Source organism: Stegostoma tigrinum, chromosome 20 (genome assembly GCF_030684315.1).
Source record: "Stegostoma tigrinum isolate sSteTig4 chromosome 20, sSteTig4.hap1, whole genome shotgun sequence".
Lineage (NCBI taxonomy): Eukaryota > Metazoa > Chordata > Chondrichthyes > Orectolobiformes > Stegostomatidae > Stegostoma > Stegostoma tigrinum.
Window position 1 is genome coordinate 21,361,923 of NC_081373.1, and position 24,834 is coordinate 21,386,756.

The following is a 24,834-nucleotide window of genomic DNA, read 5'->3' on the forward strand; positions in this document are numbered from 1 at the left end:
ACTCTCCAATCTATCTATATTCTGCTGCATTCTCTGACAGTCCCCTTCACTATCTGCTACTCCACAATCTTAGTTGCTTGTGTGGACAGAGATATGGCTTTCAAGTGCAGACGTGTCCTTAAGTGGATTGAAGATGTGCCACGATTACGCATAGAGGATGGCAAAATCCAACGGCAAGGTCTGTGGACATGAAGCGTGCGTGGCTGGTTCCATGCAGTATGCCCTGAGATGCTGGTGCCAGGTACAAACGAAAGGTCCAGAGGAGCAAGCAATGAGTTGAAGTTGCTAGGTAGCTGTACTGATTTTCTTGTCAAGAATTTCTGGCATCTTGTTTCCTTGCAGTAGATGGTAGGCAGAAATTGTAAATTAATGAGGGGAAATATAGACTTAGAGAGACTGACAATAAGCAATAATCCTCATTAATGGGCATCTCACCACTGCTGAGCGAGAATCTCATCTTGATACTGGGAACTCTGTTGGAAAATGCAGCTAGTTGGTCCAGCTGTCAAGGAAAAGCACCACTGGACTTCTTACGTGATTCTCCCAGATTTTTTACACCAGAGTCCACGCCATTCAGAGGACAAGAAGATTCCACCTTCTGTTTACGTTGCCTTTAGAGAGTTCTGAACATCATGACTCTGTGACAAAAAAACACTACAAATGCGAGACCCCTTATTTTTAAGCAATGACCCCAGTTCCAGTTTCCCTCAGAAAAGGAAACATCTTTTTCATATCCAACCTAAAAAGACACCTCAGGATAGCCTATACCCTTAAATCAAGTTGTGTCTTATTCTTTTAAACTCCAATGGATACAAACTCACCGAATTCAGGTGTCAATCTGGTAAACCTTCTCTGAACTACATCTGTGTCCTTCTTTAAAGCAGCAGACCAATACTGAACACAGTATTCCAGATTTGGTCTCATCAATCCCTCCAGCTGAGGCATAACCTTCCTATTTTTGTATTCATTATCCTTCATTATGAACAACAAAATTCAATTAGATTAGATTAGATTAGATTCCCTATACTGTGGAAACAGGCCCTTTGGCCCAACAAGTCCACACTGCCCCTTGAAGCATCCCACCCAGACCGGTCCCCCATAACCCACACACCCCTGCACACTACGGGCAATTTAGCATGGCCGATCCACCTAACCTGCACATCATTGGACTATGGGAAGAAACCGGATCACCCGGAGGAAACCCACGCAGACAAGGGGAGGATGTGCAAACTCCACACAGACAGTCACCTGAGGCGGGAATCGAACCCGGGTCCCTGGCGCTGTGAGGCTGCCGTGCTAACCACTGAGCCACCGTGCCGCCCAAATTAGATTCCTAATTACTAATACTACTTGAATACTGAGCTTTTGTAACTCAAGCACCAGGATTCCCAGATCACTCTACATCCCTGAGCTTTGCAATCTGTAACCATTTAAATAGCATTTTATTTTCCCTTTTTACTGCCAAAATGGAATATTTCACATTTTCCCATATTATACTCCTTTTTCCAGATCACTGCCCACTCACAACCTATATCCTTTTGTTACTTCCTTATGTTTTTTTCAAAACTGACATCCAAATTATCTTGTGTCATCAGCAAATTCAGTAAACATACCTTCTGCTCCTTCATCCAAGTCACTTATATAAATTGCAAAACATTGAGGACCCAGCACCGATCTTGTGGCACACTATTCATTAAACTTTGCCAACCAGGAAAAGACACATTTAGGCCTTCGTTCTATTACTTGTTAACTAGCTAATCTTCTGTTTGTGACAATATGTTACAGCCTACAAAATGTGTTTTTATTTTCTGCAATAACACTTGATGTGACACTTTACCAAATGCTTTTTGAAAATCAAAGTGGAACACATCCACTGGTTCCCCTTTATCCACAGCATATTTTACATTTTTTCAAAGAAGTACAATAGGTTGGTTAAACATGATATCCCTTTCACAAATTATGTTGATTCTGCTGATTACTTTAGAGTTTTCTAAGTGCTGTGGTACAACATCTTTAATGGTGACTTTTAACATTCTGCCTGTGTCAGACATTAAGCTAACTGTCCTCTGGTTTCCAACTTTGTCTTCTCCCCTTCTAGAGTAAGAGTGTTAGATTCAATAAATATATACCAAATAGACTAGATAAGGCATTCACAACAATTTTTTTCCTAACTGTTCATAATGGGGATCATGGCAGGTCAATAAATATAAATGAAAAAAATACTCTCTTCTTACACTTCATCTTTAAATAAAAGTGTGAAATCAGTTTGTTAAAGGATCCCGTCAAATTAAAAATAAGCTAATACAATGTCCATTTTCATTTTAAAACTGTCAAAACTGACTCACACAACTCCAGACTAATTCGTGCCAAGCTCATTCTGGTTAAAATAATGAAACCACTTATTAGGAACAGACTTTGGGGAAGCCTGTAATATGAAGGGTATTTTACATTTAGCTGCTTGGTGGGAAATGGACACGTGGGTAAAAATGCCACGATTAAATTGACACTATATTCCTGCCAGCCACCATGTTAACTAAGTATTTTTTACAAAAGTTGGCCTTCTTTTCCCAGTGAATACAATTAAATCTGAGTCCTGCAATACAATTAGAAAATCACAAAACCAGCTTACCTAACAGTATTCCGCATGGAGATGGCCTCAAGGCCCTCCGCTTCTTCCTGTCCCGCAGGCCCGACCAGTCCCCCTCCACCGACACTCTCATCCGCCTAGCTGAACTCGTCCTCACACTCAACAACTTCTCTTTTGACTCCTCCCACTTCCTACAGACTAAGGGGGTGGCCATGGGCACCCGCATGGGCCCCAGCTATGCCTGCCTCTTTGTAGGTTACGTGGAACAGTCCCTCTTCCGCACCTACACAGGCCCCAAACCCCACCTCTTCCTCCGGTACATTGATGACTGTATCGGCGCCGCCTCTTGCTCCCCAGAGGAGCTCGAACAGTTCATCCACTTCACCAACACCTTCCACCCCAACCTTCAGTTCACCTGGGCCATCTCCAGCACATCCCTCACCTTCCTGGACCTCTCAGTCTCCATCTCAGGCAACCAGCTTGCAACTGATGTCCATTTCAAGCCCACCGACTCCCACAGCTACCTAGAATACACCTCCTCCCACCCACCCTCCTGCAAAAATTCCATCCCCTATTCCCAATTCCTCCGCCTCCGCCGCATCTGCTCCCACGATAAGACATTCCACTCCCGCACATCCCAGATGTCCAAGTTCTTTAAGGACCGCAACTTTCCCCCCACAGTGATCGAGAACGCCCTTGACCGCGTCTCCCGTATTTCCCGCAACACATCCCTCACACCCCGCCCCCGCCACAACCGCCTCAAGAGGATCTCCCTCGTTCTCACACACCACCCTACCAACCTCCGGATACAACGCATTATCCTCCGACACTTCCGCCATTTACAATCCAACCGCACCACCCAAGACATTTTTCCATCCCCACCCCTGTCAGCTTTCCGGAGAGACCACTCTCTCCGTGACTCCCTTGTTCGCTCCACACTGCCCTCCAACCCCACCACACCCGGCACCTTCCCCTGCAACCACAGGAAATAGTACACCTGTCCCCACACCTCCTCCCTCACCCCCATCCCGGGCCCCAAGATGACATTCCACATTAAGCAGAGGTTCACCTGCACATCTGCCAATGTGGTATACTGCATCCACTGTACCCGGTGCGGCTTCCTCTACATTGGGGAAACCAAGCGGAGGCTTGGGGACCGCTTTGCAGAACACCTCCGCTCAGTTCGCAACAAACAACTGCACCTCCCAGTCGCAAACCATTTCCACTCCCCCTCCCATTCTCTAGATGACATGTCCATCATGGGCCTCCTGCAGTTCCACAATGATGCCACCCGAAGGTTGCAGGAACAGCAACTCATATTCCGCCTGGGAACCCTGCAGCCATATGGTATCAATGTGGACTTCACCAGTTTCAAAATCTCCCCTTCCCCTACTGCATCCCTAAACCAGCCCAGTTCGTCCCCTCCCCCCACTGCACCACACAACCAGCCCAACTCTTCCCCCCCACCCACTGCATCCCAAAACCAGTCCAACCTGTCTCTTCCTCCCTAACCGGTTCTTCCTCTCACCGATCCCTTCCTCCCACCACAAGCCGCACCCCCAGCTACCTACTAACCTCATCCCACCTCCTTGACCTGTCCGTCTTCCCAGGACCGACCTATCCCCTCCCTACCTCCCCACCTACACTCTCTCCACCTATCTTCTTTACTCTCCATCTTCGGTCCGCCTCCCCCTCTCTCCCTATTTATTCCAGTTCCCTCTCACCATCCCCCTCTCTGATGAAGGGTCTAGGCCCGAAACGTCAGCTTTTGTGCTCCTGAGATGCTGCTTGGCCTGCTGTGTTCATCCAGCCTCACATTTTATTACCTAACAGTAACACTGAAATTCAGAACCACAGAATCAGTACTTCTGTATTCCTGAAGGCAAATGGATCACAGGATCCATATCCCACAGTGCTTCTTAGATTGCTGGGACAGTCTTCAGCTTTTAATTATCTTCATTCTGATATTTTCAGCCTTACTTACTCCTAGTAAGCTCCATCTGCTGATCATGGGTGCTATTCTTGCCAGTTGGAGGAAGAGAAGCAGCAGCAGCTGTCACCCCCAAGCAGCTAGCCTGTGAAGCAGCTGGGTCTATCATAAGACAGCTGGTGAGGGGGCTGCTTGTAGGAGGACCTATCCAGTTTATAGGGTGTGCAAGCAAAACGACAGTTTCTTGGAACTATGTGAAGAGCAGTCTTTAATACCACTGAACTTCTCTTGGTAAGTTATCAGAGGCCCCTGCAGCTTGTGACAATGAAAGCCATGGCTGGCTAAGAAATCATGAGAAGCCAGTGGCTCTTAAAATCTCCACATCCCTTACCTTCTTCATCTCAGACACCATTCATTTTATTGTAAGTAATATCTCCTACGTCTCAGTCCACATTATACAGCTGAATTAAACAGAGAAAAAAGATGTGCTGAATACAAGAAGAACATGATCTATTCTGACTGACCTCAACAATCAAATGGAGCAATCTTTGGTATTTGTTGCAGCAGTTGGATATTTCAGATCCAGGCTGCCAGTGACAGTAAGCAAGTTGCGATCACTGCATCAAAACTCTACTTAGCAGCATTTTTGATGAGGAATAGCAATCAACGACAATTACATTTATCATCAGAAACTTTCCATCTATGCGACATGTTGGACAGTCAGCAAATTGAATCTACTGGGAAATGGGAGAGCTGCATCTGGTACACTTTTACAGAAGGATGAAGAGACTAATTGTTGAGAAGCAGGCTCTATGACAAATGTTGCACATGAAGTGGTTATTAGGTGTTGTTAGGTTTCCCTGTTTTTGATGTCAGCATTGGTTGCCAGGCCACTAAGACCACGGATTGCTATGGTGGTTCATGCTGGTCCATATGCAATATCACTGTTAGTATCTCCCTGGTGTCAAAACTGATGCTGGGGTCTTTCCTGCCAAATTTGCTGAAATCCATGAAATGTGGCTTTGGATGTTCTACTAGTGTTTTTGATCTGGCTGCTCCATCACATAGAAAATTCCTTGAGCGCACAGTTTTCCATCCTGTCATCAGCTCGTAAGCCAATGATGTGACCTCTGCTTTGAATGCCAACATGCTTGCGATGTTTGTTTTTGAGAGGATTGCTGCGTTTGTGTGTTGTCACTTCACTGGATGTCCAGGCTGCGCCACAAACAGTGAAAATAAAAGCTGCTGAGATTCATATCTTGATAGCTAAAGGCCATTAATGTTTCACAGTCATAACGACAAAGAGCTGAGAATGTGAGCTTCATAAATCAGCATCCTGGTCCTAACAGAACTTAGTCCTAAGAATCAGCTTATTAATCTGTGTACATTTTGTCATTCAGTCAAAGGTAGGGGCTGCACTCCCTATGCATGCATCTCAAGTTGATTCAAGAGATGGACTGTTTGTTAACTTGCATTTATATTGTAGCTTTAACATAGTGAACGTTCCAAAGTGATGCCTGTTATATTGCATGCACAGGGACATGATCAAAGTGCTTTTACCTTGTGATATTTATCGTACCTGCAATCCTTGTCCTTTTACTAATGTTACAGTAGAGCAGCTAAAGACTAATGATACCAATAAACCCACAGATTATATCACCCCTTTGCATCCCAGATAGATGATGACATAGAATAACCAGGATAGCTATAGAATGCAGTTCCGGGCTCCTGAGCAGCGATTCAGGTGTCTGGCCGGGTTTGGACAACATGCCCCACAAATACATTCTGCATTATAGTCACGCACAAACTGGTCATTAGGTGAGATACTCGCCATCACAGAATAACAGCAGTTCTCCTTGGGCCAGAAAGAATCAGGTAGAGTTGAGGAAGCAGAATAAAGAATGCTTCAAGAACTTGCAAAAAAGATATGCAAAGTGACTTAATTGCTCAGTGATTTGGAGATCTACTGATGTTTCTGTGCTGAAAACTAATTTACATTAATCTTGCTACGTCCCTCACTTTAATGCTGCATTACAGAATACAAACTATTTAGACACGTCTTCATGAATTACATTCTGAAAATGCAGATTCAGAAGCTGCAAGAAAACCACATTGTAGATTAAAGTACCAAGGACAATAAGGGAGACGGATTTAATTTTGAATTTGGTTATTACGTTTGATTAATTTCTCAGCCAAGTGTCAATCCAACCTTCTGGCAGGCTTTCCTGTATTTACATCTCCTATTGTATCATACCACATGGTTTCAGTGAAGCCAAGGGAAATCCACTATGATGAAAGTGAGGATCTTTGAGGTGTTAATGACCATTGACTACTGTTACCTCAACTGATGCTAGGATAGTTTGGCTGAGTTGCTATGCTGCCATTATAGCAAGCATTAAAGAATCTGTAAAGGCACGGGTATGTTAACATCCTGAGAGTTAACAATTCATACTGCTCCCACCTAACAACAGCAAGTCCAACAGGGTTGGATGTATCACTTATGCTTCTACTGATCTGCAGATCAGCAGATTGCAAAAACAGAGTTGTCTGTGAATGCCAGGGTGAGCAGATGTCTTTCCATATTGGACCCTCGAGCCTGCATAGCAACCAGTTGTGCTTCCATTACAGCTGGTAACATTGATTCATTTTGCAAGCGTCCAGGTGTAGTTTCCCTAGAGGTAACCATGTTGTCCAAGACAGATAGCAGATTGTTAATACCAGGTGAAATGACACTGCACAGGATAGGAGCCATGACGTGAATGTGTTAATGATGTGAATTAAGTGTTATAAGTCATATGCAGACAGCCTGTTCTAAATATCTTAACTTACTTGTTCCAGGCCTTACCTGGCCACTAACCTTTACAACTTCCAGTTTTATTTGTGTGAGGACTATTATGTGATGTATTCCTCCCTGATGAATATCAATAAATGAAAAGATAAATGGGGAGCAAGCTTCGTGCATATTTGGATGTGCTCCTTGTGTGACAGAAAATAAGGAGGAATGAGAATGGTAAGATGATATGCTCCTGTGTTTATGCCTGCAGCATTGTCATTCTGGGATGACTAGGAAGCAAGGCATGTAGAATGTGAACTGAACATGAAATTCCAAAATGAGATTCTGATTATGGATGTGCCAGAGTATGAAAATGAAATTTATTAGTGTGAAGAGAATGAAGACAGAAGTTAACATATTTGGAACAAGACAAGGAAGTGATGCAAACTGCACTTCTTCTTTCATGTTGAAATATCTAATGGACATCAAATGGTGAATTTAGGAAGGTGTTAACTGAAGGAGCTGGAAAGCTTGTAGGGTAACTAAATATGGCCCTGCTGTCATTAATAATCTCAGCCATTTCTGTCCAGACCTGTTCAGTTATCATTCAGTGGATGTTACTGGAGTGCTGGAGAATTATACCATTAACCCTTGTTTTGACTTGTTCTATTGGGTATCAGCTGTGGCATTGTCGGGAGCTCTCTTGCCTCGGAGTAATGAAGGATTTGAGTTCAAGTATCAGTCCAGAATTTGAGTGCAAAAACATTCTGGTCTAAGTACTATGCACTGCAGTGTTGGAAGTGCCATTTTTCAAATGTGACATTAAACTGAGATTCTATCAGGTAGATACAGAAAATTTGCATGAACTATTTTGAAGAAGAGCAGGGAGTTTTCCCTGATATCCAGAACGGCAGTTTTCCTTGAATCAACATAACAAATCAAACTATGCTGTCATTATCACATTGCTTTCTATGTGTGTTGCCTACATCTCAATAGTGACTACATTTCAAAAAAATCTTGCTTAAAAGTGCTTTTAATTGTCTGTTATGAAATTACAGTATAAGTGCAAGTCTTTCTTTTATTAAGGCCTCCAACATGGTGTCAGAAACTAAACTCGAGTTGCTAACTTAGAGGACATCACAAAATTGGGGAAGAGATCAGTTGACTCATGAGGCAGATAAAAGACCAAAATTAGATAAAATTCACGCAGTGTGCAGAATTATAGCATATGAAATTTGACACATTTGAGCAAAACGTCCCCATTGGGAGAAAACATGGGCAACATGTATCAAGATGACTACATGTGAAGGTGAAACCAATGTAAAGGGGTTGATAGACATTGCAGTTAACATGTGAAGTCATTCTGCAATCAACTAAACAAATAGAACAATGAATTATATTGCTAAATCAATAAAGTACAAAATAGAAAGTTTCATTCTAAAATGGTACAGATGATAGATAGTAAATGCAAGCTGTATTTGGACAATTGATATCTATATTGATGATGATGATTATACCCACTTTCTTGAGAATGATAAGCGCCATGATGAGATTTTCTTATTTGTATACATCTTGTGATGCAGAGACCAAGCAGCCTGTCTTATTTTTTGAAGAAACACCAAACTAATGAGTTGTTAGGATGAGTATTTAGAAAAATTTTATGTTTGGAGACCACCGATATAGTCAAAACTGAGGTTTGGAAAAGGGATGTCAGAATATAAGAAGGAAATATATTCATAGATCTCTCAGCAAGTCAAATAAATGATTTATCTCAGCAATGGGAAAAATTTGTGCACATCTTCAATTAAACCATTAAAGAAATGGAGCTGATGGAACTTAATTAAGTTATAAGCACTAGGCCATTGCTGAATTAGGTACATAACAATTAGATCAGAATATAAATGTTACATAAACATTCTAATCAGTAACATAAGCAAATTAAAGGCTGGCATATTGTGCATATTTATGCGCCACAAGTCATGGCGTTTCAGTCAACCTTTGAAGCTTCGAATGGTTTGTTCCACAACTGGAGTCAACTTATAATCTAAGTATAAAAGGTGGCCAGCCACAGGATAGGAGGATTCTGGCTCCTGTTAACCATTAGTGGTCTGCTCTGTGTGGGAGTGTCTTAAACACAACAGATTGGTTGCAATTGTCTCTTGTGAGGTTGTGTCTTGATGGGTCCAAAAGGCAGGAGGGTCTTCCACTTGGGGACCAGGCAGGTTTACCCATGCAATTATGTTCTTCTCAGCTCATTATATTTGCATTTGTGTGCAAAACATCAAATTTGGTTCAGGGAAATTCCGATATCCACAGGGACCGACCAGGCTTCAAGATCCAAGCATATATTTAAAAGGCAGCCGATAGCGATTCAGACTCTGCAAGGAAGGAGCATTACTCAGCCATTGCTCATCACTCCCACTTTTTTTTTCCTTTTTATTTGGTCACAGGATGTGAATGTCATTAGGCCTATTGTCCATTCCAATTGCCCAGAGGGCTGTTAAGAAGCCATCAGAATGCTGTGGGTCTAGAGTCACATGTAGGCCAGTGCTGGTAAGGATAGTAGATTTCATTCCCCGGAAGGATGTTAGTGAAACGTATGGGTTTTTGTGATAATTGACAATTGTTATTACATTGTTGCCAGCTCTGTATTACAGAATTTAGTTGAATTCAAGTTCCATCCATGAAACTATATCCCTAGAATAATGGCCTTGGATCTGAAGTGTTAATCCAGGGACATTATAACCACACCAGTCCTCCACTCCTACTTACCCCAGAAATGTCAGAGGCTGGGCAAAAGGCGGTACCATGCTTTAGCAACGCCTCTTTAGATGTTATCCTGAAGGATCTCCAGGAGGACAGGAAACTTTTTTCCATGTGGATAGCAACAACAGGCTATCCTTACTGATGAAGGCAACCTGGGCAGAGGTGACTGCAGAGGTCAGGGCTGCTGACTGAAGAGAACTTGTCTTTAGAGCCGCAATGATTAGTTGTGGTCTATCACAGTCGGTAACACCGTCTGCTCTTTGCTTCATGCCCTTATAATACTATAAGGTTACAATCTACATAAATGCAACATAGGGGTTTGGCTGCCCATCACTGTCATCAGATACCTCATGTGCAATCAATGCCTGGCACTTCATTGTTGCTACTAGTGCAGTATTATGCATAGCACAGTGATATTACCTCTCAAACATCTACTGGGCTTCACACTCAAACCCAGAAGGTACAGTATTTGGCAATTTACACACCATCAGATTGCTGGCCTTTCATCACTACTAGAATGTACACTTCAGATTGCTTTTCACCAAAGGCTCATATGGGACAAAGGTGCAACCACAAAAGATGTTTTTATAGTTCTGTCCACTTTTTGGGCTCAGGCACACTTGTCTACGCCCAGTAGTAACAAAAACAGAAGTTGCCGGAAAAGCTCAGTAGGTTCGGCCACATCTGTGAAGAAAAAAAGTCAGAGTTAACGTTTCAGGTCCGGTGACGCCTCCTCACAACAGTATGGTCTTGACTGAGAGTTCCCGAGAGCTGCCCAACATTGAGAGAATTCACCCCTAACACTGTAAACATTTGAACCAAGAAAAGCCTGATTGTAAACAAGTCAAGTCACTGAATAAAATCATACTCACTGGAGCTCAAAGGATGTAGTCTACCTTGCGAGGTCATGCCTCATATATACAGTCAGGATGGTGAACTGGCACATTTCCCATTTGGCTAACAAAACTGAGTGCATGAACATTATTTCAGTGAGCTGGGGTGTTAATCAGTATTTATGGCATGCTATTAAACTTTAAAAAGTTTAGAGAATCCTTAACCTGTCTGAAAGTTTCTAAATCACAATTAGAACAGCTTAACTTGCTGTGAGAAAATGAGTCTTTCCCATACACAACCCACTCATCCCCATCCCCGCCTAACTGAGGCTTTTTCCCTTCATTCACAGCATCTAGGTGATGCTGACTTGGTCAGCATTTATTACTTATCCCTAGTCGTCCAGACGGCAGTTAAGAATTCATCACATTGCTGAGGGTCTAGGCCAAAGCAGGTAAGGATAGTAGATTTCCTTCCTTCAAGAACATTAGTGAACGAGATGAAGGGTTTTTCTTGACAATCAACAATGGTTGCATGGTCATCATTAGACTCTTATTTCCAGATTCTTATTGAACTCAAATTTCGTCAACTGCTTTACAGGGATTTGAAGCCGGGTCCCCAGAACATTACCTGAGTCTCCAGATTAATAATCTAATGATAATACTATTAGCGCATCATCTTTCCCTCACCGTTCCAAAAACTCTTGGCCAGCCTGGAAAATTCTGTCCCTCTTTTTACCAACTTGGTCATTATTGCTTGCTTCATACCATGGGGCCTCAAGTGTGTTTCTCTGAAGTGAAAAATTGAAACCAGTTCCAATGCAAGTTTAGCTCTAAATATGTACTTGTAGGTGAAAAATGGTGGTGGAATAGGAGATTTGATTTATATACAGAGTATCAACCTAAACATGTACCGTGGTGGCCAAAAAATTAAGTCATATCATATGTCATAAGGTTGGAAATTTTTGAAGATAGACTATAAGCTAAATCATAATCATCTCTGGATCATGACAATTACTGGAACTAATGAGGGTTTTAATCAAAAGCAGGTCACAATTAAATAGTGTAAATGTGAATACACAAATGTCCTGTCGTTGTATCTATGAAGATCAAGGAGTAAATAAACAGAGTTTTTACTTCAAAGATTTAATAAACAAGATAAATTGGATATGCACTACATAGAAGAAACAAGTTGTATAAAGTGATTGGCTGTCTTGATTCCTAATGCTTTTGTTTTTAGACTCGTATTGTGGAAGGATGGATAAGCTAGAAAATAATTTTCAGTTTTTGTTTTCAATAGCTAGTGTCCTCTGAAAGTATTTAAACTTCCATTGCAATTTAAATGTTATTCATGATAGCTTTTCTCCTTCAGGTTCAGTTTGTTAAATTGATTCTCCAATTGCATACTGGTTTCAAAAGATCTAGTCAAGCAATTACAATCTAATTTTGCCCAACCAGTAATCTATATTACCAATGCTTTGCCAGATGTTGAATTGAGCTTCACTCGGGAGATTTTAAACTAGCGTGGTGATTGGGGAGGGAGGGAACCAGACAAGTAAGTCGGCATGTGGACTGATTGAGGAGAAGGTAGAGTTAAGTCATGTAAGTCGAATAGAAAGGACATGCAAGGTCAGGCTAATGACCACAGCAGGACTGGCAGTTTGAAGTGTATTTTTTTCAAAGCAAGGTGTACAACAGGTAAGGCAGATAAATTAGAGCCCAATTAGTGCGTGGAACTAAAATGTTGTAGCTATTAGAGAAAATTGTTTGGGAGAAGGGCAGGACTGGCAGCTCAACATTCCAGCTTTTAGATGTTTTAGGCTTGATAGAGAGGAGTGTAAGAGGGGCAGGGGAGTTGCATTATTGATTAAGGAGAATGTCACAGCCATACCAAGAGAGGGCATCTTGGAGGGCTCACACAATATGGATAAGAAATGTGCAATCACTATGATGAGGTTTGAAAAGTTAGCCTCCCAATAGTCGGCAGGAGATAGACGAACAGATATGTCAGCAGATCAGGGTAAGATGCAGAAATATCAGGATTGCTATAGTGGGTGATTTTAACTTCCTCGACATTGGCTGGCATTTCCTAGTGCCAGAGGCTTAGATGGGGCAGAGGTTGTTAGTGCATCCAGGAGGGTTTCTTGAAACACTATTCAGACAGTCCAATCAAGGAAGGTGCCATACTAGACCTTGTAGTGGGGAACGTACCTGGCCAAGTGATTGAAATTTCAGTGGGTAGCATTTTGGCAACAGTGGTTATAATTCCATAAGTTTTAAAATAGCTATGAATAAAGCTAAGGCTGGTCCTCAGGTGAAAGCGCTGAACTCAGAAGGCTAATTACAAGATATTAGGCAGGAACTGGAGAAATTAGACTGGGGATAGCTGTTTGAGGGTTAATCCATATCTGGCTTGTGGGAGGCTTCTAAATGCCAGGTGATCAGAGATAAGGACCGGCACGGTCTGATGAGGATGAAAGTACAAGTTGGCAAGATTCAGGGATCCTGAATGACACAAGGTATTGAAAGCTTAATCAAAAAGAAAAAGGAGTTATAAGTAAGGAATAAGAAATGGAAAGCATACAAGGTCCTTGAAGAATATCAAGGAAATAAGAAAGAATTTAAACAAGGGATTAAGAGGGCTAAAAGGGACTATGAAATGCCTTTGGCATGTGAGATTAAGGAGAATCCCAAGCTTTTTATATGTCTCTGAGGAGCATGAGGGCAGCTAGTGAAAAGGTAGGTCCATTCAAGGACATAGAAGGGAATTTATGCATACACCCAGAGAAAGTGGGTGAGATTTTTAATGAGCACTTCACCTCAGCATTCATCAAAGAGAAGGACATGGATGATGGTAGGTTTGTGGAGGGGTATGTTGATATTTGAGACCATGCCAATATTAAGGAGAAGGTGGTATTGGGTGTCTTAAAAAATAAAGTAGATAAGTCACCAAGGCCCAATGGGATCTCTCCCAGGATACTGAGGGAAGCAAGGGAGGACATTGCTAGGGCCTTCACAAAGATCTTTGTATCTTCTTTAGCCACAGACAAGGTCCCAAAAAGCTGAAGAATAGTAAAGTTATTATTTTGTTTAAGAAGGGCAACTGAGGTAATCCAGTGTATTATAGGCTGGTGCGTCTCACATCAGTGGCAGGGAAATTACTGGAGAAGATTCTTCGGGACAGGATTTACTCGCATTTGGAAAGGAATGGGCTTTGTGTGGGAGAAGTCTTGTTTCACAAATATGATTTGAGCTTTTGAGGAGTGACAAAGATGATTAATGATGCTAGGGCAGTAGATGTTGTCGATGTGAACTTTATGAAAGCATGTGACAAGGTCCCTCATGGTAGTCTGGTCCAGAAGATTAAGTCACATGGGATCCATGGTGAGTTGGTAAGTTGGATACAAAACTGGCTTGATCGTTGGAGACAGCGCATAGTTATGAAGGGGTATTTTTTTGATTGGAAATCAATGGCCAGTAGTGTTCCACAAGGACCAGTGCTGGGACTCTGTTGTTTGTAATATGTCAATAATTTGGAATAAAATGTAGGTGGTCTGATTAGTAAGTTTGCAGGTGATATGAAAACTGGTGGAGTTGTGGATAGGAAGAAGATCGTCAAAGTATACAACAGGATACAGATCAGTTGGAAAGTTGGGCAAAGAAATGGCAGATGGAGTTTAATTTTTTTTAATATTCACTCATGACATGTGGGCATCAATGGCCAAGCCAACAGTTACTGGCCATTCCCAATTGCTCAGAGGGAAGTTAAGTATCAACCAAATTGCTATGGGTCTGGAATCATGTGTAGGCCAGGCCAGCAAGGACAATAGTTTCCTTCCTTAGACGACTTTAGTGAATCAATTGGGTTTATTGAGATAATTAGCAATAGTTTCATGGTCATCATTTGACTCCTAATTCTAGACTTTTATTAAATTCAACATCACCATATGTTATTGTGGATTCGAACCTAGGTCCCCAGAACATTACCTCTGTCTGTGGATTTAATCCAGCAATAGTATCACTAGGCCAATACCACCCAAATCTGGACAAGTGTCAGATGATGTATTCTGAGGTGTCAAACACAAGAAGGAAATATGCAATAAATGGCTGGACCCTTAGTTGCATTGATATCCAGAGGTATCTTGTGATACAAGTTCATAGCTCCATGAAAGTGTAAACACAAGTGGATAAGGAGTTGGAGTTTGATAAAGGAGGTGGGTTGCATGTTTGCCATCATCAGCTGGGGCATTAGTATAAAAGTTAGCAAGTCATGTTGCAGCTGCATAAGATGTCAGATAGGCCACATTTGAGTATTGTGTGCCATTCTGTTCCCCACACTATAGGAAGGATATGGAGCTTTGAATAGGATGCAAGAGAGGTTTAACAAGATGTTGCCTGGATTGGAGCTATTAGGAGAGGTTTGTTAAACTTGTTTTGTTTTCTCTCTAGCGTTGCAGGCCGAGGGGTTGCCTAATTGAAGTAAATAAAATTATAAGAAGTATGGGTAGGATCAATAGTCAGAATCTTTTTCCAGGATGGGAATACTAGATGGCATAGATTTAAGGCGAGATGGGGAAAGTTTAAAGGAGATATGCGAGGCAAGTTTTGTTTTAACACAGAGCATGGTCAGTGCCTGGAACATGCTGCCAAGGAGGTGGTAGAAGCAGATACAATAGCAAATTTTAGAGACATTTAGATAGACACATGAGCAGGCAAGGAATACAGGAATCCAGGTCATATACAAGCAGATGGGATTAGTTTAGAATGGAATCGTTGTCGGCACAAGCTGGTGGGCTAAGGGCCTTATTCCTGTGCTCTACTGTTCTATGTTCACAGTAAGCAGTGTCAGATCTCTAGAATCAAAAATATTAAATGTTCTAGCAACGTCAAAGTTTACTTTAGATATGGAACATGTAAAATAAGCATTGCTTATACATTTTGCATCTGTCACTGAGTTGAGTTATATCACCGCTCCTTTGATATAAGCTAAAACCCAAAACTAGATTCACTTCAGTTCACTGTATGTCATTATGTTTGGATAGGAGCAGACAGAAGAAATATTTAAGAGTCTAAATTAGCATGCATTGAAACAATTACACTCTGCTAGAAAGACTAATTACCAAGTTTATCTAAATAAGGAATTTGGATTCAGTTTTCCCATTCTTTTTAGAAACAGAATCATCCAGCATGGAAACTGACCCTTTGATCCAACTCAACTATGCCAACCAAGTTTTCCAAACTAAATTAGTCCCACTTGCCTGTGTTTGGCCCATATCCCTCCAAACCTTGCTTATTCGTGTACCTGTCCAAATGTTCTTTAAGTTGTATAACTGTACCTGCAACTACCACTTCTTCTAGTAGTTCATTCCACATACAAACAATGCTCTGTATGGAAAAGTTGCACCTCAGGTCCCTTTTAAATCTTTCTCCTCTCACCTTAAAAATATGCCCTCTAGTTTTGAACTCACCCACCCAAGGAAAAGGCCTTTGGCTATTCACCTTATCTATGCCCCTCACCTCTTAACCTCCTATGCTCTAGTGAAAAACATCCCAAACTACCTAGCCTCTTCTGATTTCTCAAACCCTCCAGTCCCAGCAACATTCTGGTAATTCTTTTCTGAACCCTCTCCAATTTAATAATATCCTTTCTTGAGCTGGGCGATCGGAGTTGTACATAGTACTCCAAAAGAGGCCTCACTAATGTCCTGTACAACCTCATTATGATGTTTCGATATGATGTCCTGAATCCTACTCTCAACAGTCTGAGCAATGAAGTTAAGCATGCTAAATGCCTTCTTAACTTTACTGTCTACCTGTGACCACCAGGTCGCTCTGTTCTACAACATTACCCAGGGCCCTACCATTAATTGTAGACCTGCTCTTTGTTCATTTTACCAAAATGCGATACTTTGCAATTAGCCAAATTAAACCCCATCTTTCATTTCTCAGCCCAATTGATCAAGATCCCTTGGTAATCTTGAATAGCCTAATTCACTGTCCATTATATCACTAATTTTGGTGTCATTTTCAAACTTACTAACCATGCCTTCTAAATTCATATTGATAAAGAAAATTTTCTTGAACACATTTAACAAATCCCTCGCCATCCAAGCCCTTAACATGGGGAACTTCCTGCAGTGGCTTTTTGTCAGATTCTGGCATCATGTCTGTTTTCTCTTTATAGCATTTGTTTTTTGTGATGTTGGGAAGTCTGATTCTATAGTAAACTAGAGAAACAATCCTTCACAGATTTCTTTTCAAGCCCTGACCAAGGAGAAACAGATGTGAATCAGTAATGTGACTCAAAGTGATGGCAGAGCGACATCAAGATTCTAAGCCCAAATCTAAATCAAACAACTAAACAATGTTGTCAACAAAGACTGAAGAATTTATGAAATAAGGCACAAAAGATTTCTTTGGGAACTATTTATGTGACCAACAAACATTCCACAACATGATGGCTCCTCCTTTAGGCAGCAAAGCATTAAGGTACTAGTAGGTACATGTACCAAAGAGAAGTCAATGGTTTGAAAGGCTTTGCTATAAGGGTTGACACCTCAACAAAATCCAAATGTTTTAATCATCTTGAAAAGAAGTATTTTTGTGGCCCCAAAAGACTGCACTCAGTTATGTTTATTAGATTAGTTCAATTGTTTCCACTTTTTAGTTCCCCCAAAAGCAGAATGACAGACCATCTGTTTTAGAACAAAGGGCAAATTGTGATTATTCATGATGCTGAATGAAACTGAAAAATGATAAGCCAGATAGGCTGCACATTAGGATGATTCTCACGATCGTGGCTGAGGTCACAGAAAAACAAAGTACTGGGTCAGTCAATCACAAAGTGTAAGACAAAGGAGAAGAGACTTTTCTTACATCTTGAACATTAAACGTTCACTACAATGAAGGTGAGAAGCTATTTTATGTGACAGATAAACAGCCTGTCAGACAACTGGTTTTCAAAATTCAGAGATGGGAATGTGTACAATTTTGTTCATCACTGGTTGGAGGTAACAATTGATTTTTCTTGAAAACTGCAATGAAGGCAGTTATTACATCGCTGATTATAAGGTAAAGCGCATGTTGTTGAATGAGTACTATTAGAGGTGCTGATAAATGGAAGAAAAGTAGTTAACATTTGTGTCTGATCAAATGGTTTTCAAAACGAAAAAAAATCAATTGTTGGATGGGATGCTCCATTAATATGTCACTGTTCAATGGACAAGTAAGGCAGTAATTATCATGGGATCAGAGAATAGATCCTGATTGAGCTGTAATGGTTGCCATTGCCTAAATGCTGCAACTGAGACATTGAAGTCTGCAATAATATTCACCACTTCTTTACCTTCTGCAATTCATCACTAACGACGTTTTGAAAATGAACGCACCTTGCTCTTATTAAAGTTTTGCTTCCCAATATGTCGCTATTCATTCTCAAATTTATTTCTGTGAAAACTTCAGTGTGTATATCATATTATGAAAAATAGGATAGCTCATCAACAACTGGTTTTCTGCCAAATATGCATGACACAAGAGGATATTTTACCTGTCAAAATCATCTCCGACATAATGTCACTCCAGTATCGTACCATGGTATAACTTTCTTTTTTAAATGACTAATGTTGCTCAACTTTTAGGCATGCATTTTGATGTTAGCATGTTTCTGGGAGACGTACCCAACACAGAAAACCTTTTAGAAATCCAAAATCAATAGAGAGCTTGCTGTTCTAATGCCTAAGGCAATATTCCATGTAATGGAAATTATCTCCATGACCACCGCAGGATTCTGAAGAAAAAGTATCAGTGTCACGAAAGCCATCATTAATTTCATTCAACCAACTCTAATTCTCAGTGGATAGAATTTAAATGTCATGTAATATCTCCGAGTTCTCTGTTAGCACCAGAAACAATTTAAAGATTGCTTTCTTATTCAAGATTCTTTTTCATTAGGATAATCATTTATGATCAACAGTTCCTTCAAAGGATTCTTTCATAGACAAGTTAAATGAAGGAAAAAGCATCCTATCTTCAAACACAGACAAGGTTTCCAAAACTGCTTAGTTTGCAGAATTCCCATCCCTTGATATTTTATATATATGTATATGAGTATGGGTGAGTGAGAATGTGTGTTAGTCTGGGAGTGTGTGTATGTATGAAAGAGAGAGACACACACACACACACACATAAACAGTAAATATGTATTTTTAACTCATCACATTTCTTCATTAAACAATGTTTTTTAATGTTCATATGTAAACATTTCAGACCAAAACCAAAGGCACAGATCACTACAGGTCAATAGTTATTTATACAATACCTTCCACCATGCCTTTTGTTTATGACACAACAGCTTCAAAACCAGTATATACTTAATGGTTCAAATTACTTAGCGGACTATTATTGAAATAAAACAACATAGTATTAAAAACCCACAATAATTCTGTCTGATAATACATTGTGTTTTTACATATTTTACTGCTACTATTTCAGCATGAGTAGTTGCTTTCCTATCCATTCCTATACATTTGCTTTTCCAAAGGAAAATATAGAAATGTCAAAGTCTGAAATTTATTAATTCAAAGAACCTATGGCACATCAATAAGGCATATGATATTACCGGTGTAGGCTTATAACACATAGTCTTCTATCAACAGATACTTTTCCCATCCTGCCCATATCTTCTGTTTCCTTCTTCTTTGTATACGCCTCAAGCCACCCCCTTATATATGTCAATGCTATCTGCTTCTATCACTTCATGTGGGGTGATTTCCATATTCTCGTTACTCTCTGTTGAAGACAATTCTCTTAAATTTTTCATTTGACCTTTATGGCTACTTTATATCGTTGACTCTTTTGTGTCAGCTCATCCATAAGTACAACCAGTTTATTTGCATTCACTCAATAGAGCCCTTCATTATTTTAAATACCTATATCAAGTCTAAAATATCCCTAGCCTTCTTAATTTTCTCCATATCATTCATTGCTCGCATAAAATGTATAACTGCGATAGTGCTTAAAACAAAATTAGTTACTATTTCTGATCATCAGAATTCTTAAGTTGCATCATTTCATTACTTGGAATATTTTAATATATCTGGGATTAAGTTCTTTTTTAACCCTTTGGCTTGCTAGCAAAACTGATCTGTCTAAAATTACATAGAGTTAAAATTCTTAAATCATATTTGACAGCAATCATATTTGACTAACCCATTGGAGTCTTTTGAAGAAACAACAAGCAATACAGATAAAGGGGATCTTGCTGCACTTGAATTTTCAGAAGACAGTGATGAGGTACTACATCAAATCTCCCTATTTAGAATAAAAGTTCATGGTAATCTAATAGCAAGAAGAGAGGATTGTTTAGCTAAAGGGAAGCTGAGCAGGCATAAAATGGCTCAATTTTGGGTTGGCAAGTTATGGTAATTAGAAAGCCACAGGAATCCATGCTGAACCCTCAACTATTTATAATTTATATTAATAGCTTGGATAAAGGATCAGAAGTGTGCATTTACTAAATTTGTAAACAAGATAAAGATGCTTAGGAAAGGAAGTTGGGAAGAGGACATAAAAAATCTGCAAGAGATACAGATAGGCTAACTGAATGGTCAAAAATTTGGTGGGTGGGTGTAGGACAACGCGAACATGTCCATTTTGGCAGAAAGGGTAGAAAAACAGCACATTATTTATATGGAGACAGGCTTCAGAACTCTGAAGTACAAAGGGATCTGGGACCTGAATTATATAAAATTAGAGTATAAGCACTATGATTAGGAAGACAAATAGAATGTTGTAATTTATTGCAAGAAATGGAATATAGAAGTCAGAAAACTTTACAACACGGTGTTGCTCAGACCACACTTGGAATACTCTTTTCAGTTTGATATCCTTCTTTATTTAAGAGAGGATAGAAGCATTAGAAGCATTTTAGATAAGGATCACCCAACTAATGGAAATGGGCATAATTTTTCAAGGAAAGTTTGGACAGCTGAGCCGATATTCATCCGATTTAGAAGAGCAAGAGGTAATCTTATTGATAAATATCCTAAGATCCTGACAGGACTTGACAGGATGGCTATAGTAATGAAGTTTTGCCATCTGGGAGAGGCCAAAGCAAATAAGCATAGTTTCAAAATAAGGTATCTTTCATTTAAGACACAGAGGAGGAGAACTTTTGTCTCTCAAACTATTGAAAGTCTTTGGACCTCTCTTCCCTACATAATGCCAAAAGTAAGGGCAAAAAATAATCCTAAAGCAGAGATTGACAGATTTTTTGACTCAGAAGGGAGTCAAAGGTCATATGAAGGAATATGCATTGAGGTCACAAGAAAATCAGCCATGCTGAATGAGGGAGCAAGCTCAAGGAGCTTAAAAGGGTACTTCTGCTCCTAATTCATATTTGGTTGTTTGTACAGAATTTTATCTTCCAAGTTGACCGTAAATTATTTTGCTACTTCTACATTAAACCTAAAAATATTGTTAGCCTTGGGATTAATGACTGCAAAGCTCATTAGATTGTGAAAGCAAGTATTTTCTTAATCATTTTATCGTGATAGAGCCAAAGCAAATATCTATTAAATCTTGAATCAACTGGAATTGCTGATGAACTCTTAGAAGTAGTCTGAGAAGTAATGAATTAAAACTCAACTGAATATTAAGTAGAGCACTGTAATTCTCTGTTTCAACAAATAAGATGATGTTCTCAACATCAAGTAAAGTATGCAGAGCCTGGTGCAGCCAGGCAACTTTGCACAAACATCCCACTTGCATCCCACCCATGAAGAAAAGTTGTTTTATATCTTTTGCCGATATAGTACACAAAATGGCTGTCATAGTTATCAACAAAGTAATAGCAGCCACTGCCCTTCAAAGTAAACTATTAGTTGCAAATTTGTATGTTCCTGAAACTTATAAATGGCAATGACATATATCTATTGCACTTGCTCCATTCAAAAATCTTATGTGCTTTATTGGGTGATAGATAGAGTGAATAGCAAGTGAACAGCAAGTGGGAGAAAGACAAAGATCAGTGGAGGTCAAAAACACCTCGAACATAATAAAATATTTTGAGGTGCTTCCCAGAAAGTTATCAAACAAAATTTAACATCAAATGACATAAAGAGATTTGACGGCATAAGTCCAAAAGTTCTGTCAAAGAGGAATTTGAAAGCAAGGATGAGAAATTTAAAAATGAGGCATGCTTAACCTGGAGCCAAAATGGATGAAAGCAGCACAAACGCAATTAAGGAACAGGACTTGGTTTAAGTTACCACATGGAAAATTTCAGGGTCTCAGAGATTGAAGGGTAGGAGAGCAGCTAGGAGGGTATCAGAACAGTGCGTCTAAAAGTAACCATGACAAGGACTTCAGCAGCAGACAGTGACACAAGGGTGGGGTCAGGCAAAGCAACAGAGTAGGAATTAGACAAATTAAGTGATGGCATGGATATGTAGTTGGAAGCTCACCTCGGGATCAAATATGACCAATGTTGCAAACTGTCTGGCTGAGCCTGAGACGGTTGTCTGGAGTAAAAAACAAGGAAATTCTGCTCAGCCAATACTAACTGTCTTATCAGCAGTTTAACAATTTAGAGACAGTGGAGGATACACAGGTAGTGGTGAGGTAGAGAACACATTAGCAGCTTACATGTGGAAATTGACAATGTTTTGAGATGGTTTGCTGATGGTTTGAAGGTAAATGATAAATAGATAAATGTAAAAAATAATTCCTTTGGCAACAGAAGAATAACTGCATGAGAATGAAATCTTATTGATGACAATTCACTAGCTACAGCCAAATAGAGAAAAATAGTACCTACAGCTAGATAGAGAAAAATAGCACCAATGAATGCAGTCACATCAAATTGGATAGTAAGAGAGAGGCACAGACCAAAGTTAATCTTATCGCTAGTGTTGGGAAGGATGAGAATGGCTAGGTTAACCATGGTCTCATGAAGAGTAATTTGGGGCAGTGGAAGGGTGGGAAGCTGATTCGTGAGGTTCAAAACTGAGTGATGAGAAAGCTGAACTTGGAGTTGGGAGGCAAAAAGCATGTGTAAAAATTTTAGTGAGGGAAGAAAATTTGGAGATGGGCTAAGGTTGGAGTGATCAAGAATTAATGAAGGCAGGCATAGGAGAAAGGGGTTTGGTAACTGTAGAGAGCGTGTGAGAGCGAGAGAGAGAGAGAGAGCTGTCAACAATATCAGCTAGCAAGATGTAAGGGACATCATAATTGATCTTAAATAGGCATCTGCTTTTGTGCAAGTAAGTGAAAAAAATCAAAATAAGTGCTATTGTACCTGCATTTATCGAAATTAAATTTTCAGGACAGGTAAAAATTTTAGCAAAAAACAAAATTGTCGCTGTCTTCAGCATTGCTGAACATTTCCATTCCAAACTGGAGTCTTTAAACATGCTTTGGTCTTTAAAGAACAAGTACAGAAACAGGTGGCAGTATGCCACCTTGTGTATTCTAGTCATCTAATTTTCCTTGGCCTCCTTAGGGTGATAGTAGCATGGAAAATGTTCCCAATACAAATACTTACTCTGAAAATGCCAAGCAACCTGCTCTCAGGCTGCAATCACTATCCATTGAGCATGTTTTTACATATCTCATTTTGTGCATTTCACATTTTACAAAGGATTATTGAAAATCAGTTTCCATCTTTAGAAATCGTATTAAATGAATCGAATGGATAAGCCAACCACATTGCTGGTTTTGACTAACAGGTATTTCTGAAGGTAGTAATCTTGCCAGTTGACACTGGTAATATTTCAATTTAGATAAAGATTGCTGCACAAAATGAATTAAATATGTGAAAAAAGTAACAAATATTTACACACAGAACATATGCCTCAAATTTATAGGCTAGTGTTCATGCACTTCTTTATCATAGAGATACCATCAGTAACCACCAAAAATTGGTTTAGCTCATTTAAAATGGGTTGTATTTTAGTAGCAAAGAGCACCATTCCTAGTTACATTATTCTGTCATTTTTTGTGCAAATCTGCAATTTATCTAGCCAATCCAGGGTCAAAGTTAAAATAAGATCAATACATTTTACTCTGGCTAACAGCAACTAAGATTATAAAAGAATCTCAAAATTCCAAACAGGGGTATAGAGCAATAGATATGGATATCATATTTTTAAAAAAGGCATTTGCATTCTATGATATTTCAAGAACTAAAGTAAAGCAGCATCTTCACAAGTTCGCAGAAGAAATTATATAACTGCTTGTTATGCTTTGTAGAAATGCAGCAAAGCTTTTGCAAACAAGAAATTTGTATGGTGATGAACAAAACCAATACATGTGACCTTTGCTTTGACTTCCAACTAACAAATCTTTCCTTCAAGAAAACTATTTTTGGAAACAAAAATTCTAATTCTGGGTTGTATATAGGTTGTCAGAATTTGCATCTCTTCTTTTATGGGTATACATTAATGAGGAACTTCAGAAAATTGAGCTGTCATTTGTTTAGTTGACCCTGTCCATCTAGGTTTTCTGGATGCGGATACAACCCGTTCCCAGTAGCCACAATGAAAGTGCAAGTTTAGTTTCCCTTAAAATTGATATAGATCTAGAACTCAATCTGAGGGCTTCTGTGGCAGGATTTACATGCAATTGGAGAGGCAAAGAATGGTTAAGGATATTCAGCATGGTTTTGTGCGAGGGAAGTCATGTCTCACAAACATGATCGAGCTTTTAAAGGATGTAACCAAAAATATTGATGAGGACAGAGCAGTAGACACTGTTTACTTGGACTTTAGTTAAGCCTTTGATAAAGTTTTGCATGGTAAACTAATTAATAAAGTTAGGTCGCATGGGATTCAGGGTGCGCTTACCATTGGATATAAAATTGGCTTTAGGGTAAGAGATAGAGGGCGGGGTGGAGGGTTGTTTTTGGACTGGAGGCCAGTGACCAATGGAATTCCATAGAGATTATAAAGGG

General features: G+C 39.9%; 1 protein-coding gene across 3 annotated transcripts in view; it reads right to left on the reverse strand.

Moving 5' to 3' along the window:
* atrnl1b (attractin-like 1b) overlaps window positions 1–24,834 on the reverse strand; it is a 959,007-nt gene that overhangs the window by 145,897 nt on the left and 788,276 nt on the right. The window contains exon 28 of one of the 3 annotated variants that reach the window (XM_059653032.1): window positions 22,349–22,405. The exons of the other annotated variants lie outside the window; for them this stretch is intronic. Within the exon in view, the coding sequence (XP_059509015.1) occupies window positions 22,349–22,405 (57 nt within the window). The remainder of the gene's footprint in view (window positions 1–22,348; window positions 22,406–24,834) is intronic. 3 annotated transcript variants of the gene reach the window in all.